Source organism: Mustelus asterias, chromosome 27, assembly GCF_964213995.1.
Source record: "Mustelus asterias chromosome 27, sMusAst1.hap1.1, whole genome shotgun sequence".
Taxonomy (NCBI): Eukaryota; Metazoa; Chordata; class Chondrichthyes; order Carcharhiniformes; family Triakidae; genus Mustelus; species Mustelus asterias.
The window spans coordinates 15,213,462-15,230,921 of NC_135827.1; the positions used below are offsets into that span (position 1 = coordinate 15,213,462).

A 17,460-nucleotide genomic window follows, 5' to 3' on the forward strand; every position below is an offset into this window, starting at 1 on the left:
TGGCGAGTGGCTTGGAGGGGAACTTGCAGCTGGTGGTGTTCCGATGTATCTGTTGCCTTTGTCCTTCTACATGCAAGTGGTCGTGGGTTTGGCAGGTGCTGTCTAAGAATCCCTGGTGAATTTTTGCAGTGCGTCTTGTAGATAGTACACACTGCTGCTACTGAACATCAGTGGTGGAGGGAGGGGATATTTTGTAGATGTGGTACCAATCAAGTGGGCTTGTGGACCTGATCGCCTATATCCTAATGTTTTAAAATGAGGTGGTTGTATAGAACATAGATGCATTGGTTTAGATCTTCCAGAACTTTCTACATTTTGGATAAAACAGGGATTTGGTCAATTAATCTGCAATGAGTAATAGGGAAAAATAGAAATAGGGAATATAGAATCTAAATTAGTAACAAGGCACTAAGAAAATAATAGTATGATTAGGCAGATTCAAAATGGTTTTGTGAAAAGGATTTCGGAAATCTATTCGAGGTGTTTGAAGTTGCATTCAGCAGAGTAGATAAGGGGGAATCAGTAGATGCAATATATCTGGATTTTTAGAGGTGGACAGAACATAGAATAAGAATAAACCGGATATTTTTAGGTGAGTAGAGTGTGATGAGTGGAATGCTACAAAGAACAGTGCTTGGGCCTCAGCTACTTACATACACACAGCCCCCGTCTAACACGCCATGCAGTACATACAGGCCATCCCACTCTAATACACCATGCAGTATAATGATGTGGAGATGCCAGCGTTGGACTGGGGTAAACACAGTAAGAGTTTTAACAACACCAGGTTAAAGTCCAACAGGTTTATTTGGTAGCAAATGTCATTAGCTTTCGGAGTGCTGCTCCTTCCTCAGATGGAGTGGAAATCCATTCCATCTGAGGAAGGAGCAGCGCTCCGAAAGGTAATGACATTTGCTACCAAATAAACCTGTTTGACTTTAACCTGGTGTTGTTAAAACTCTTACCATGCAGTATACCTAGACCACCCCAATCTAAGGCACCATGCAGTGTACACAGCTGCCCGTGTAACGCGCTGTGCAGTGTACACAGCTGCCCGTGTAACGCGCTGTGCAGTGTACACAGCTGCCCGTGTAACGCGCCGTGCAGTGTACACAGCTGCCCGTGTAACGCGCCATGCAGTGTACACAGCTGCCCGTGTAACGCGCCATGCAGTGTACACAGCTGCCCGTGTAACGCGCCGTGCAGTGTACACAGCTGCCCATGTAACGCGCCATGCAGTATACACAGCTACCCGTGTTACATGCCGTGCAGTGTACACAGCTGCCCGTGTTATGCGCCGTGCAATGTACACAGCTGCCCCGTAAGGCGCTGTGCAGTGTACACAGCTGCCCATGTTACACGCCGTGTAATGTACACAGCTGCCCATGTTACACGCCGTGCAATGTACACAGCTGCCCATGTTACACGCCGTGCAATGTACACAGCTGCCCGTGTTACACGCCGTGCAATGTACACAGCTGCCCGTGTTACACGCCGTGCAATGTACACAGCTGCCTGTGTTACACACCGTGCAATGTACACAGCTGCCCGTGTAACGCGCCATGCAGTGTACACAGCTGCCCGTGTAACGCGCCGTGCAGTGTACACAGCTGCCCATGTAACGCGCCATGCAGTATACACAGCTACCCGTGTTACATGCCGTGCAGTGTACACAGCTGCCCGTGTTATGCGCCGTGCAATGTACACAGCTGCCCCGTAAGGCGCTGTGCAGTGTACACAGCTGCCCATGTTACACGCCGTGCAATGTACACAGCTGCCCGTGTTACACACCGTGCAATGTACACAGCTGCCCGTGTTACACACCGTGCAATGTACACAGCTGCCCGTGTTACACACCGTGCAATGTACACAGCTGCCCGTGTTACACACCGTGCAATGTACACAGCTGCCCGTGTTACACACCGTGCAATGTACACAGCTGCCCGTGTTACACACCGTGCAATGTACACAGCTGCCTGTGTTACACACCGTGCAATGTACACAGCTGCCCCGTAAGGCGCTGTGCAGTGTACACAGCTGCCCATGTTACACACCGTGTAATGTACACAGCTACCCATGTTACACACCGTGCAATGTACACAGCTGCCCCGTAAGGCGCTGTGCAGTGTACACAGCTGCCCGTGTTACACGCCGTGCAATGTACACAGCTACCCGTGTAACGCTCTGTTTTGTTCAGCGGGAGGTCCCAGCATATTACTCAAGTTGTAGTTTTCCTCATGTTAACAAGTAAATGCTAGACAGTCAATTCCCATCAATCTGCAGGCAAGTAGTTAGGTTGTTATTTTACAATCATACTCACGCGTTATTATATCCAGGATGATCCAGGTCATGGCAGATTGCTCCGGTCATTAAGATCACCAAATCTGTCCGACTCAGTTTCTCCTGTTCAGGTGCAATGATAATAAAGGTGATGTAATTGCTGGTTGGTGTTGAAAATCAGGAGCTTATTATTTCACTCTGGAGGCTGGGTCCAGTCCCAGCTCAGACACAGAATGTCCCCTCTCTCTGCACTTTCATAGAAGGATATGTACCACAAACTGATTAGGTGGTTCAAACTGTTGGTACGTTAAGTATATTAAGGGCAAGAGGATAACTAGGGAAAGAGCAGAGACTATTAGGGGCCAAAGTGGCAACCTGTGTGTGGAGTAGAAAGACTTTGGTGAGGTATTAAATGCGAACATGTGATTGGAAAACATTGTTCTGTAGAAATAAAATTACGTAGAACTTAAAGAATTTACAGCGCAGAATCATCCCATTCAGCTCAAATGATCCGTGCTGATGTTCCTCCCATGGAATCCCTATAGTGCAGAAGGAGGCTATTCAGCCCATCATGTCTGTACCAACTCTTCAACAGATCATCTTACCCAAGTCCTATCCCCACATATTTACCCCACTAATCCCCCTAACCTACACATCTTGGGACAATTTAGCATGGCCAATCCACCTAACCTGCACATCTATGGAGTGTGGGAGGAAACTGGAGCACTCGGAGGAAACTCACACAGACATGGGGAGAACATACAAACTCCACACAGACAGCGACCCAAGGCCGTAATTGAATTTGGGTCCCTGGCGCTGTGAGGCAGCAGTGTTAACCACTGTGCCACCGTGCTGCCTCATGCCCAACATGAGCTTCCATCCATCCTACTTCACCCTTGCATCATTTCCTCCTGTTTCTTTATCCTGTAGATGTTCAGCTTCTCCTTAAATGCGTCAATGCTATTTACCTCAGTTCCTTTTGGTAGCAAGTTCCGTGTTTTTACCATGCTTTTGGGTAAAGAAATCTCTCCCATATTCCTTACTGGAATCACTAATAATCTGTTTTTGTCTTACTCAGCCACATTCCATTACCTCATTTGAGTCTGGCAATAGGGGTGGCATGGTGGCACAGTGGTTAGCACTGTTGCCTCACAGTGCCAGGGACCCAGGTTCGATTCCAGCCTCGGATCTGTGTGGAGTTTGCACATTCTCCCCATGTCTGCGTGGGTTTCTTCCGGGTGCTCTGGCTTCCTCCCACAGTCCAAAGATGTGCGGATTAGGTTGATAGCCAATGCTAAAGTTTCCATTAGCGTCAGGGGGGATTAGCAGGGTAAATACCTGGGATTATGGGGATAGGGCCTGGGTGGATTGTTGTTGGTGCAGGCTCGATGGGCCAAATGGCCTTCTTCTGCACTGTAGTGTGAAGTTATACGAACTAAGGAATAGCATGATGGGAAAATTGGTCAACTATTTGGTACAAAATAAGAAAGACTGACTCCTCATAACTTAAAACATGCTTGACCTCTGTATAACCTGATAAGGCTGATTCCGCATAACTTAAGACGTGAATGAGATCAGAGAAGGTCAAGCTATTCCAATTGCCTGACCTCTATAAGGCCTGATAAGATTGATTCCTCATAACCTAGGGCTGTATGAGTAAATAAAACAAGATAAGGTCAGGGATGACGGGAGTCACCGACCTTCTTCTGTTACATCAAAGGGCAAGATAAGGGTATGAATGATGAGACAAAAAGTTCTAGGAGGTCAGCAGGTTATGACATGATTAATGGTATTACTTATGATTCTATTACTGATCGAATTCCTGAATAAGCTCTGGTCACGCTAACTGATAATGATTATGTATAAATACTGAACTGATTCTTTCTGTAAGCACGGACTTGAGGAGGAATTAGCAAGTTGTACCAACTGCTCTCTGAACTCAAGTTTTAAGCCAAAACTGCATGCAGTCTTACGTAAATAAAGGCTAATTATTTTGTCGGAACGAACTTTGTTGAGTTTTTCTATCACGGTCAAGAAGCAGGAAAGTTTCCACTTCAACATTTGGCGCTGCGAAGCAGACACCAATACCCTGAGCGCATTCCGTGGGGGACTGAAGAAGTGATCGAGCCACAACCCGGAGGGAAGAGACGGACGCCGGCACAAGGTAAGATTCACCTTGGTCTCTCTCTCTCTCGGATCGGTGCTACGAACCCTCGTCCCCGACGGAGGACACTAACAGGTGACGGTATTCGAACCTAAATTGGACTGTGAGTAGAGTATTTAGGGTCAGGGACCCGATTGTGTCGAGCCTAAGGTCGGGGACCCCTTGATCTCGTGTTGCATCCGGATCAGGGTTACACAGGCTTAGTTTGGATCAGGGACCCTGTGATTTGAATAATTTGGGTCAGGGACCCTGTGATTTGAATAATTTGGGTCAGGGACCCTGTGATTTGAATAATTTGGGTCAGGGACCCTGTGATTTGAATAATTTGGGTCAGGGACCCTGTGATTTGAATAGTTTGGGTCAGGGACCCTATGATTTGACTTTGGTTCCAGGAATTCTTTTTCTGAACATTTTTTGCAGGGGCACAGTATACTGACGTTATGGGACAGAGTTTAGACAAAACAGGGGGAAATTCTCCTTTGCTTTTTATGTGTTCTGAGTCCCCTACTCAGGAGCGTAATTTACGTTGCTTATCTGCCGCACTAAATAGTAAATTAGGTAATGATATTTGGCCACTAGGCGGCACATTAGAAAATTGCGCTGCAGCAGAAAAAGCGATTTGGAAAAAAAATGCAGGTTGCAAATAGAACATAGAACATAGAACATTACAGCGCAGAACAGGCCCTTCGGCCCACGATGTTGCACCGACCAGTTAAAAAAAAAACTGTGACCCTCCAACCTAAACCAATTTCTTTTCGTCCATGAACCTATCTACGGATCTCTTAAACGCCCCCAAACTAGGCGCATTTACTACTGATGCTGGCAGGGCATTCCAATCCCTCACCACCCTCTGGGTAAAGAACCTACCCCTGACATCGGTTCTATAACTACCCCCCCTCAATTTAAAGCCATGCCCCCTCGTGCTGGATTTCTCCATCAGAGGAAAAAGGCTATCACTATCCACCCTATCTAAACCTCTAATCATCTTATATGTTTCAATAAGATCCCCTCTTAGCCGCCGCCTTTCCAGCGAAAACAATCCCAAATCCCTCAGCCTCTCCTCATAGGATCTCCCCTCCATACCAGGCAACATCCTGGTAAACCTCCTCTGCACCCTCTCCAAAGCCTCCACATCCTTCCTGTAATGTGGGGACCAGAACTGCACACAGTACTCCAAGTGCGGCCGCACCAGAGTTGTGTACAGTTGCAACATAACGCTACGACTCCTAAATTCAATCCCCCTACCAATAAACGCCAAGACACCATATGCCTTCTTAACAACCTTATCTACCTGATTCCCAACTTTCAGGGATCTATGCACACATACACCTAGATCCCTCTGCTCCTCCACACTATTCAAAGTCCTCCCGTTAGCCCTATACTCAACACATCTGTTATTCCTACCAAAGTGAATTACCTCACACTTCTCCGCATTAAACTCCATCCGCCACCTCTCGGCCCAACTTTGCAACCTGTCTAAGTCTTCCTGCAAACTACGACACCCTTCCTCACTGTCTACCACACCACCGACTTTGGTGTCATCAGCAAATTTGCTAATCCACCCAACTATACCCTCATCCAGATCATTAATAAATATTACAAACAGCAGTGGCCCCAAAACAGATCCTTGAGGTACACCACTTGTAACCGCACTCCATGATGAATATTTACTATCAACCACCACCCTCTGTTTCCTATCCGCTAGCCAATTCCTGATCCAATTTCCTAGATCACCCCCAATCCCATACATCTGCATTTTCTGCAGAAGCCTACCATGGTGAACCTTATCAAACGCCTTACTAAAATCCATATATACCACGTCCACTGCCTTGCCCCCATCCACCTCCTTGGTCACTTTCTCAAAAAACTCAATAAGGTTAGTAAGGCACGACCTACCTGCCACAAAACCATGCTGACTATCACCTATCAATTCATTACTCTCCAAATAACTATAAATCCTATCCCTTATAATTTTTTCCAACATCTTGCCGACAACAGAAGTGAGACTCACCGGTCTATAATTCCCGGGGAAGTCTCTGTTCCCCTTCTTAAACAATGGGACAACATTCGCTAACCTCCAATCTTCTGGTACTATACCAGAGGCCAACGACGACCTGAAGATCAGAGCCAGAGGCTCTGCAATCACTTCTCTTGCCTCCCAGAGAATCCTTGGATAAATCCCATCCGGACCAGGGGATTTATCTATTTTCAGACCCTCCAGAATATCCTGCACATCCTCCTTATCAACTGTAATACTGTCTATTCTACTCCCTTGCAACCCAGTGTCCTCCTCAGCTATATTCATGTCCCCTTGCGTGAACACCGAAGAGAAATATTGGTTCAATGCTTCACCAATCTCCTCCGGTTCCACACATAACTTCCCTCTGCCATCTATAACTGGCCCTAAACTTGCCCTAACCAACCTTCTGTTCTTGACATACCTATAGAACGCCTTAGGATTCTCTTTAACCCTATCCGCCAAAGTCTTCTCATGTCCCCTTTTAGCCCTTCTAAGCTCGCTCTTCAACTCCCTCTTAGCCAATCTAAAGCTTTCTAGTGCACTACCCGAGTGCTCACGTCTCATCCGAACATAAGTGGAAAACTTTAATTTCAAAATGGAAAAAAGAGTCGACTCGGCGCCACGAACAATCGCTATTAATTAGTTGGAGGGATAACGCCCGTAAAAGAGGGATTAATGAATGTGTGGACGGGAAATCAAAGAATTGGGAAACATTAAAATTGGAATGTGAACTTTGGGATAAGAAGCATCATGGGACGAAACAACAGGGTAGGGATAAGAAATCATCGGGTGATAGGCAGGCTGGGCTAGCCCATCAGATTAAACAACAGGAGGATCCTCCCAGTTGCCCTGGCATGCCGCTGTTTCCCTATTCAGGCGATACGGAGGAAGAGGAGGATAAAATCTCCTCGATGCTGTTCAACTTCCTCGTCAATTGGCTGTTATTAAATGTGCTGCACACACGAAGGGGGACACTCCTGTGCAATTAGGGAATGCCCGTGCTGATTCAGCTGCTAAAGCAGCAGCTGTATCGGCCTCTGTGATTGTTCCCACTGGGGGTAATCAGGCTCTAAATCGGGGACCTGCATTAGGGACGAAGGGCATGCCAGAGATAACTGAGGTTTAACATTTACAGAGGGACGCCTCTGACTCTGAGAGCACACTATGGAAGTCAATGGGGTGTTCGCACTCCTTGGCATGGGACCTCTGGCTTACTCCAGTTGGTCAAGTTTGTATTCCGGATTCTTTATTGCCGGTACTTATTGACTATTTGCATTCTTGTACCCATCTCGGCAAGGAGGGAATGGTACAGCTACTTCTAAAGACTTGGTGGCACCCAGATTTGAATACAGCAGCGCAAACGTGGCTGGATCGATGCCTCATTTGCATGAGAAATAATAAGGGTAAAGGCATTAAGTGCCCTCCCGGAACCACTCCCTTGCCAGACGGTCCTTTTGCCTGTATACAGCTTGAGTTAATTCAATTACCAAAAGTAAATTGCTATAAATATTGTTTAGTAATAATCGATGTGTTTAGTAAATGGATTGAAGCCTTCCCCACCACGAATTGTACTGCACGTACGGTGGTGAAGTTATTGTTGACAGAAGTTATTCCCCGTTTTGGGGTACCCAAAATGGTGAGCTCAGATAATAGACCACAGTTTGTGGCTCAGATCAATACTGAATTGTGCGAAGCACTCGTAATTAAACAACAACTGCACTCGTGTATCACCCGCAGGCAGCAGGAATTGTGGAAACAGCCAACGGGACTTTAAAAGAAAAATTATCTAAATTGACTGAAGAAACTGGGTTAAATTGGTTAAAGGTGTTGCCCTTGGCACTGTTTCACATGTGGGTGACTCCACATTCGCAGACCGGACTGTCAGCTGCAGAGATGGTCTACGGTCGGCCAATGAGGACTCCCTGGGATGCCCATGAAAAACCCCTGGAGGGAGTAGACCTCCATGTGATGGGGGAACAGATGCAGAATTATTTGAAGCAATTAACACTTTCTCTGAAGTTTCTCCACTCACAGGTGAAACAGGCACACCTCCCAGTGACAGCAGGGACAGACACCCCTCAATATCCAGTGATCGAACCCGGAGACTACGTATTGGTGAAGAAATGGGATAGAAAGAAGCTGGGACAATGCTGGAGCGGACCCTTTCAAGTACTACTGACCACACCCAACTTCCGTCAGGCTTGAAGGACGTCCAAGTTGGATACACCTATCCAACTGCAAGAAGATAGACTCCAACCCAGATACGAACACAGGATGAAGATCTTCATTATATTTTTTGGACTTTCTGGACTATTTGGCCTTAATGGCCACTCGGTAGTAAAAAAGTGAACTACCCAGGGACTGCATACCAATACCTATTTATATATGTCATATATTTTAAAAAAAGGAAGGAGACAAAAGGCGGGTAACTATAGGCCGGTCAGCTTAACGTCTGTAGTAGGGAAAATGCTGGAATCCATTATTAAAGAGGAGATAGCAGGGCATCTGGATAGAAATGGTTCGATCAATCAGACGCAGCATGGATTCATGAGGGGAAAGTCGTGCTTGACAAACATGTTGGATTTTTATGAAGATGTGACTAGGGCGGTTGATGGAGGAGAACCGGTGGATGCGGTGTTTTTGGATTTCCAAAAGGCGTTTGATAAGGTGCCCCATAAAAGGCTGCTGAAGAAGATTAGGGCACACGGAGTTGGGGGTAGTGTGTTAAAGTGGATTGGGGACTGGCTATCCGACAGGAAGCAAAGAGTCGGAATAAATGGGTGTTTTTCCGGTTGGAGGAAGGTAACTAGTGGCGTGCCGCAGGGATCGGTACTCGGGCCGCAACTGTTTACCATTTATATAGATGATCTGGAGGAGGGGACGGAGTGTAGGGTAACGAAGTTTGCAGACGACACAAAGATAAGTGGAAAAGTGAATCGTGTGGAGGACGGAGAAGATCTGCAGAGAGATTTGGACAGGCTGAGTGAGTGGGCGAGGATATGGCAAATGGAGTATAACGTTGAGAAATGCGAGGTTATACACTTTGGAGGAAATAATAACAAATGGGATTACTATCTCAATGGAAACAAATTAAAACATGCTACCGTGCAAAGGGACCTGGGGGTCCTTGTGCATGAGACGCAAAAGCCCAGTCTGCAGGTACAACAGGTGATCAAGAAGGCAAATGGGATGTTGGCCTATATTGCGAAGGGCATAGAATATAAAAGCAGGGATGTCTTGATGCACCTGTACAGGGCATTGGTGAGGCCGCAGCTGGAATACTGTGTGCAGTATTGGTCCCCTTATATGAGGAAGGATATATTGGCATTGGAGGGAGTGCAGAGAAGGTTCACCAGGTTGATACCGGAGATGAGGGGTTTGGATTATGAGGAGAGGCTGAGGAGATTGGGTTTGTACTCGTTGGAGTTTAGAAGGATGAGGGGGGATCTTATGGAGACTTATAAGATAATGCGGGGGCTGGATAGGGTGGAGGCGGAGAGATTCTTTCCACTTAGTAAGGAAGTTAAAACTAGAGGACACAGCCTCAAAATAAAGGGGGGTCGGTTTAAGACAGAGTTGAGGAGGAACTTCTTCTCCCAGAGGGTGGTGAATCTCTGGAATTCTCTGCCCACTGAGGTGGTGGAGGCTACCTCGCTGAATATGTTTAAAGCGCGGATGGATGGATTCCTGATCGGTAAGGGAATTAAGGGTTATGGGGATCAGGCGGGTAAGTGGTACTGATCCACGTCAGATCAGCCATGATCTTATTGAATGGCGGGGCAGGCTCGAGGGGCTAGATGGCCTACTCCTGCTCCTATTTCTTATGTTCTTATGTTCTTATTTATGCTGAAAAATTGAATGTAAGCAAGTGTTGGGGTTGTACCCACATCCCCGTCCATTCGAGGGAAGGAATACCTCTCCAATCCCTCCCATTCCAGATAGCAGAGACAGTTGAATGGATTCTACGTCAAAACCAAACAGGGATCGGGGGAGATATGAGAGAATGGAAATCGGCTGGCTATGAAATGACTAGGTTTTAGGCCTGGTACCAGCCTGCTTATAATCATGCCTTGCTTCCACCCTCCCTTTCCGTCCCCTCGAATGATGTGCGAGGTTCCCTATGTTTTAGTAAATCAGGGAAAGGAAAGCTGATGGGGCAAAGTAGATGTAACCTTACAGCTGAGTGGCAAGGACCAGTAGCAAACCTATTCACCAAGGGTATGTTTATTCTTGATTGGTCCAGGGTATGGAATATAACCTCTAATAGCTCATGGGCACATACTTGCCCAATACCCTGGATGACTTTGGCTGATGATTTTACGGCCTATAATGGAACATAATTCATATGTGGCACTAAAGCATACTCGTGGCTTCCTACCAATTGGATAGGATCCTGTTATCTGGGATATGTCGTACCCTCCATGCACCACCTACCCTCCCTTCAGCAACACCCCTCGCGAGCCAAAAGGACCATTAGCGGAACCGAACGGTCCTTTATGATGGCCTTTCCACTATATGGAAAGGGCAGGGCAGCCAACGAACTGATTCTTATGGCCTCAGCATTGGAACAACTGGCAAACGTAACAGCGGCAGAAGCCAGAGCAACTGGACAGGCACTGGCCGAGATCTCGGCTGAGCTGGTGGCTGTCCAGACCGTGGCATTACAAAATCGACTGGCTTTGGATTATCTGTTAGCCTCGTAGGGAGGAACGTGCGCCATTGTAGGTCAGGAATGCTGTACTTATATCCCAGACGCCTCTGAAAATATCACCAAACTGGCCGACCGTATTAAGAGACAGGCTGATCAAATTCAAAAGATTGGCCGTGAATTTCATGATTATGACCCACCGGGTTGGTTAGGACGGCTGGGTCACGGATTATTTGATTGGATCTTTAAGGCCTTCATGCTACTACTACTACTGCTACTGGGGATAGGATTGCTTGGCTGCTTGTGCAAATGCATTTTTAATCGGGTCATGGATATACCTATTTAATTAGTTGTCATGATATGACAAAAGGAGGGAATGTGAAGTTATACAAACTAAGGAATAGCATGATGGGAAAATTGGTCAACTATTTGGTACAATATAAGAAAGACTGACTCCGCATAACTTAAAACAGGCTTGACCTCTGTATAACCTGATAAGGCTGATTCCGCATAACTTAAGATGCGAATGAGATCAGAGATGGTCAAGCTATTCCAATTGCCTGACCTCTATAAGGCCTGATAAGATTGATTCCTCATAACCTAGGGCTGTATGAGTAAATAAAACAAGATAAGGTCAGGGATGACGGAAGTCACCGACCTTCTTCTGTTACATCAAAGGGCAAGATAAGGGTATGAATGATGAGACAAAAAGTTCTAGGAGGTCAGCAGGTTATGACATGATTAATGGTATTGCTTATGATGCTATTATTGATCGAATTCCTGAATAAGCTCTGGTCACGCTAACTGATAATGATTATGTATAAATACTGAACTATTTCTTTCTGTAACCGCGGACTTGAGGAGGAATTAGCAAGTTGTACCAACTGCTCTCTGAACTCAAGTTTTAAGCCAAAACTGCATGCAGTCTTACGTAAATAAAGGCTAATTATTTTGTCGGAACGAACTTTGTTGAGTTTTTCTATCACAGTCAAGAAGCAGGAAAGTTTCCACTTCAACAGTAGGGATTGAATAGAAAATAGGTAATTTTCACAGTAACTTCATTGCAGTGTTACTGTAAACCTACTTACATTAACTTAAAATAAACTTTTTAAAAAAGCTTTAAACTTTAGGAAAGAGGGTTGGCTGTTTCCCAGATTAGGTTTAAAACTCCCATGACAAGTGTAAACATATACCAAGAGGGTTCCCCAAACATAGCCCTTACACCTGAACTGGTGACCAGGAACGAGGGAATGCAATCATGGGATATAGTCATGTTAGTGTGTAAACTAGACCTCAATTCTCCACCCACCTGTAGGTTGCACAGATGGATTATGCCGTACATCATCTGTGTCACACAGAAACAGTGTCGGAAGTTGTGGAAAGGATTATTCCGGTAATTCTCCTGAATGCTGAGCTGGGAGTACAATATAAAAGATTATCATAAGTGGGAACAAATGGTATTATGTCCAGATTTCTCCTCTCCTCTAAATCTAGATCCTTTGCTGAAGAGTGAAACATAGAATCCCTACAGGAGGCCATTCAGCCCATCGAGTCTGTACCGACCACAATCCCACCTAGGCCCTATTCCCATAACCCGACACATTTACCCTGCTAATCCCCCTAACGCTAGGGGCAATTTACCATGGCCAATCAACCTAACCCGCACATCTTTGGACTGTGGGAGGAAACCGGAGCACCCGGAGGAAACCCACGCAGACACGGGGAGAATGTGCAAACTCCACACAGACATGGTTCCACAACCATCGGTGCTCGGCACCTCATCTAAGTGGTTATCCTGCAGTCTAGACTTAAGTCTAGACTGTTAGCAAGAGGTATGTGAGAGAGGGAGTTCAAGGGGAAAAATAAAGAGCAGTATTCTCCGGCTGCGCTCGCCTGAAAACCGGAGAATCCTGCCCGAATTCAATGGACCTTTATATGGTCCGCCCCCTCCACCCCGCCCACTAGAATTCAAGTAAGACGGCACAGTGGCAAAAACTGCTACCTCACAGCGCCAGGGACCCGGATTCGATTCCCAGCTTGGGTCACTGTCTGTATGGAGTTTGCACGTTCTCCCCGTGTCTGCGTGGGTTTCCTCCGGGTGCTCCGGTTTCCTCCCACACTCCAAAGATGTGCAGGTTAGGCTGATTGGCCATGCTAAATTGCCCCTTTGTGTCAGGGGGCTAGCTAGGGTAAATGCATGGCGTTATAGGGATAGGACCTGGGTGAGATGGTGGTCGGTGCAAACCCGATGGGCTGAATGGCCTCCTTCTAGACTGCAGGAGTTCTATGAAGTGGCAGGCGGGATGGGAGAATTCCGGCCAAAGAATTTAGGGTGGGCCTGGCAGACAGAGATACTAATGACAACCAGCAAGGCAGGTCAACAAAGAGAAAGGAATGCACAGCTACAGCAGACACTGCAAAAAATGTGTTGGGTGAAAATAAAATGACCTAAAAGAGATGCAGAGACAAGCAGATGAGGGACAAACACTGGAAAGAAAGAGGTCAGTGGAAAATGCCGGCACAATCTGTCTTACTGATCTGTCAAGAGCATCTGTCTGAAATATGTTCTCTGTTCAGTTCATCCAACATCACTGTTTATAATGGAAACATTTGCCATTAACTTCAACTATACAATTGACAGCTTGAATGATCCAGAGATGTCACTAGATGGTCATTACAGAGATGTGGTCTTCCGGTGTGGCTTTAACTTTGAGACTAGTCAGCTTCCTCAACTGGTTGGGTAAAGTAAAGTTGCCATTGCATAGTCCCAGATGACCAGAGGCTTCTCTCCCCTTTGAGGGTGAGAGCTGACTGGTGGTGATTTAACCTGAGGATCACCACACCTCAGGCGAGGGATAAGGTTGAGAAGGCGGGGGTCTTCATGAATAACCTCAGCCGGTGCAGGAATTGAACCCACGCTGTTGGCTTCGCTCTGCATCATTAGCCAGCCGTCCAGCTAACTGAGCTAAACCAACAAGTTAAGCAGCAAATGCAATACCAGTGTAGTACCGAGACACATTCTTAACCTGGCTCTGACAGGAAACAGTAAGAAGTCTCACAACACCAGGTTAAAGTCCAACAGGTTTAAGATGTCTGTGTCGATACGCGCGATCTTCTTGGAGATCCTCTCCACTTGGAGCTGGCAGTTTGCGGTGTCGATGGTAGTCATGAGATGGTAGTCATGACTACCATCTGACAGGAAACACATTCTGACTGGCTAACAGAGGCTGAGATTTCTGTGGAAAGCAACAGGAAATTCAGGAATGTTGTCCGACACTTGGAAAAGCGCAGCTTAGCAGCTCATATGAAGGACAACACCTCTGACAATTCAGTACTCCCTCAGTGTTGCACCAATCACTCGGTCTAGATGTAGTTGAAGCCTAGATTAGGCCTTGAAGCCACACTGACTGACTCAGACCCCGGAAGGGGAAATGTTGCGAATAAAACCCCTCAATTCCATTTCCCTGAGGTTTGATACTCGTTTGTGGCAAAAAAATCCCAGAATGTGGCCAGTGCTGGTCCTTCAACTAAAGAGGGCTGTTATTTAAAAGTGGGATTATTAGGATGCATGATGCAAGCCTTGCCAAGCCCCCTATATATCCATATTCATCACAATGACAAAAGGACCAGAGGTGGGGAATAAGGAGCAATTCATCTAGGCAGCACATTGTAAAGGTCTGGAATACACAGCCTGAAAGGGGGACGGAAAAGGATTCAATACTTTCAAAATGGAATTGGAAATACATTTGAACAGGAAAGATTTCCAGGGTTATGGTTGGTGAAGGAGATAAAGAGTGGGACTAATAGGATGGTTCTTTAAAAGAGCGCGATGAACTGAATGGCTGCTGAACCATTCTGTAATTATTCCTATTTCAAATATTCACTATTCAGGATGAGAATTAGAAAATACTAAACCAAGGATAGGTTAATATTGTTTTAAACTGCGCCATATTTATGTAAGAGAGTTAAATGGCCCTCAGTGATGTATTCATGTATGGACACCTTGTGGGTCAATGAATGTTACAGCCATCGTCAGCAAGCTCTGTGAAAAGCCTCGGTGCTGGTTAGGGGTTTGTAAAACATCTACAAGAAAATCTTCTTGAGAAACCGCTACGATGTTTCTAAACAAACTTGTGCAAACTGCTTCTCACTTGCCACCCTTCACATCACAGATTCGCTGTGAAACTGAAAGCCACTTCCTAGGCTAATGCTCCTTCTACTCGAGTGGCCACTGACTCTGGTCTAGTGAAAGAGGGACACGGCCTGCTTTTCCTCAGTGACAGCTCTACATTTCCTACATCAGTTGCAATGATATGGTTGTCAGTTCATTCCAACAACTCAAAACACACCGGGGACTGGTTCAAGACTGGAGCGGCACGGTGGCACAGTGGTTAGCACTGCTGCCTCACCGCGCCAGGAACCTGGGTTTGATTCCTGGCTTGGGTGCCTGTCTGTGTGGAGTTTGCACATTCTCCCCGTGTCTGCATGGGTTTCCTCTGGATTCTCTGGTTTCCTCCCACAGTCCAAAAGTGTGCTGGTTAAGTTGATTGGTCATGCTAAATTGCCACTTAGTGTCAGGCAGGGTAAATAAGTGGGGTTATGGGGATAGGGCCTGGGAGGGATTGTGATCAGTGAAGACTCGATGGGTTAAATGGCACTGTAGGGATTCTCAGATTTCAACAAATTTCATAGAACCATAGAATTCGGGGCCATTCAGCCCATCGAGTCTGCACTGATTCTCCGAAAGAGCAATTTACTGAGGCCCTGCTCTCCACACTATCCCCCAGTAACCCTGCGCATTTACCATGGCCAATCCACCTGACCTACACCTCTTTGGTCTGTGGAAGGAAACTGGAGCACCTGGAGGAAACCTACGCAGGCACAGGAGGAAGGTGCAAACTCCACACAGACAGTCACCTGAGGGCGGAATCAAACCTGGGTCCCTGCCGATGTGAGGCGGCAGTGCTAACCACTGTGCCAGCATGTAGTTCCCCTTATCACCAACAGGACAGCTGATGGTTAAAGATGAACAATTAGTTGGTCATGGAAGTGAAAGGCCATCCCAGTTTTCCATTCGGAACATTATGAACTTTTCCATCAGTTTGTGTCAGGACTGTAGATACTGAGCGGAGTTTGAATTCTCTGCACTGCATGGATCTCTCCCAGCCGTTCAACCCTGTCAGTGCAAGTGGATCATGTAACCACATCCTCCTCCTACTTTTGATGCACAGTAAACAACTCTGTACGCAACTCTTAGTTATTGGGTGGGTTTGGGGGTGGGGGGAGACTTTCATTAACTTTCATGGTCTCTGGACTATGAGCTGTTCCAAGCTATGATATTGCCTCAAGAGCAGCAAACTTACCAGCCAGCGTTTCAGGATGATGGGGTTCATGTTGAACTCTTGCACCAGTCCCAGATCATGGTACATGTACTCCAGGCAGCTGAGCATCTGCCAGTGATAATAAAAACAGTTAGTCTGTGCCTGAACAGCATGTGTGTTAAACATGATGCGCTGTCGCAGCGCATATCAAAGTTTCCCACCGCTGATATTTCAGTGGAGACATTCACCAACTAAAGTTAAAACACCAGTCAAAGGAGTGTCACAGGAGCATGTTTGTACGGTACCTCCAGATCAGAACTCCTGCAGGTGATTCTACTGAGATTATCTTTGCTGTTAAAGGTTGCCTCCTGACAATAATGGATGTGATCTTCCATGCTGCAAGTATTGTTTGAGAACAATAAAATTACCCTGGGTGCTTCTGTGAGGAAAATAGCTTCTACCATCAGTAGGGCTGGAAACCCTCCAGGACAGTAAGAAGTCTCACAACACCAGGTTAAAGTCCAACAGGTTTATTTGGTAGCACAAGCCACAAATCAATCAATTTGATTGTGCTACCAAATAAACATGTTGGACTTTAACCTGGTGTGAGACTTCTTACCGTGCTTACCCCAGTCCAACGCCAGCATCTCCACATCAACCCTCCAGGACACAGAGACTAACCTGCAGGACCTTGCTGTGAGAAACCTGGGGAAAATGGAGTAATGCAAGGCTCTATTTCTTTGCCAATTAACATAGTGGGGGGGGGGGGGGGGGAGTGCAATGAGAGTTGGGTAACTGATGGCAGAACTGTGGGCTTGAAGGTAGCATGGCTGCAGCGAGCTCCTGGAATGTCTCTGCCTGAGGGCACTCCACCCCCTGGGGCGATTATCCACTCTGAGCCCCAATTGGTCCCCCAAGTCAGGTGACCCTTCATCTGCAGGGACAGTCACCACAATTCCCCATGTAGAATCTGTATACAACAGTGTTATGAGGAAAGACTGGAGAAACTAAAGTTTCAGGTGTTTCA

At 46.5% G+C, this 17,460-nt stretch overlaps 1 protein-coding gene across 1 annotated transcript in view; it reads right to left on the bottom strand.

Annotated features, from left to right (window-relative positions):
- The window catches only part of LOC144480019 (high affinity cGMP-specific 3',5'-cyclic phosphodiesterase 9A-like), a 76,246-nt gene that overhangs the window by 22,154 nt on the left and 36,632 nt on the right, over window positions 1–17,460 (bottom strand). The window contains exons 10-12 of the mRNA XM_078199168.1: window positions 16,476–16,562; window positions 12,422–12,526; window positions 2,321–2,403 (exon numbers count right to left, since the gene is read on the bottom strand). Of these exons, the coding sequence (XP_078055294.1) occupies window positions 2,321–2,403; window positions 12,422–12,526; window positions 16,476–16,562 (275 nt within the window). The remainder of the gene's footprint in view (window positions 1–2,320; window positions 2,404–12,421; window positions 12,527–16,475; window positions 16,563–17,460) is intronic.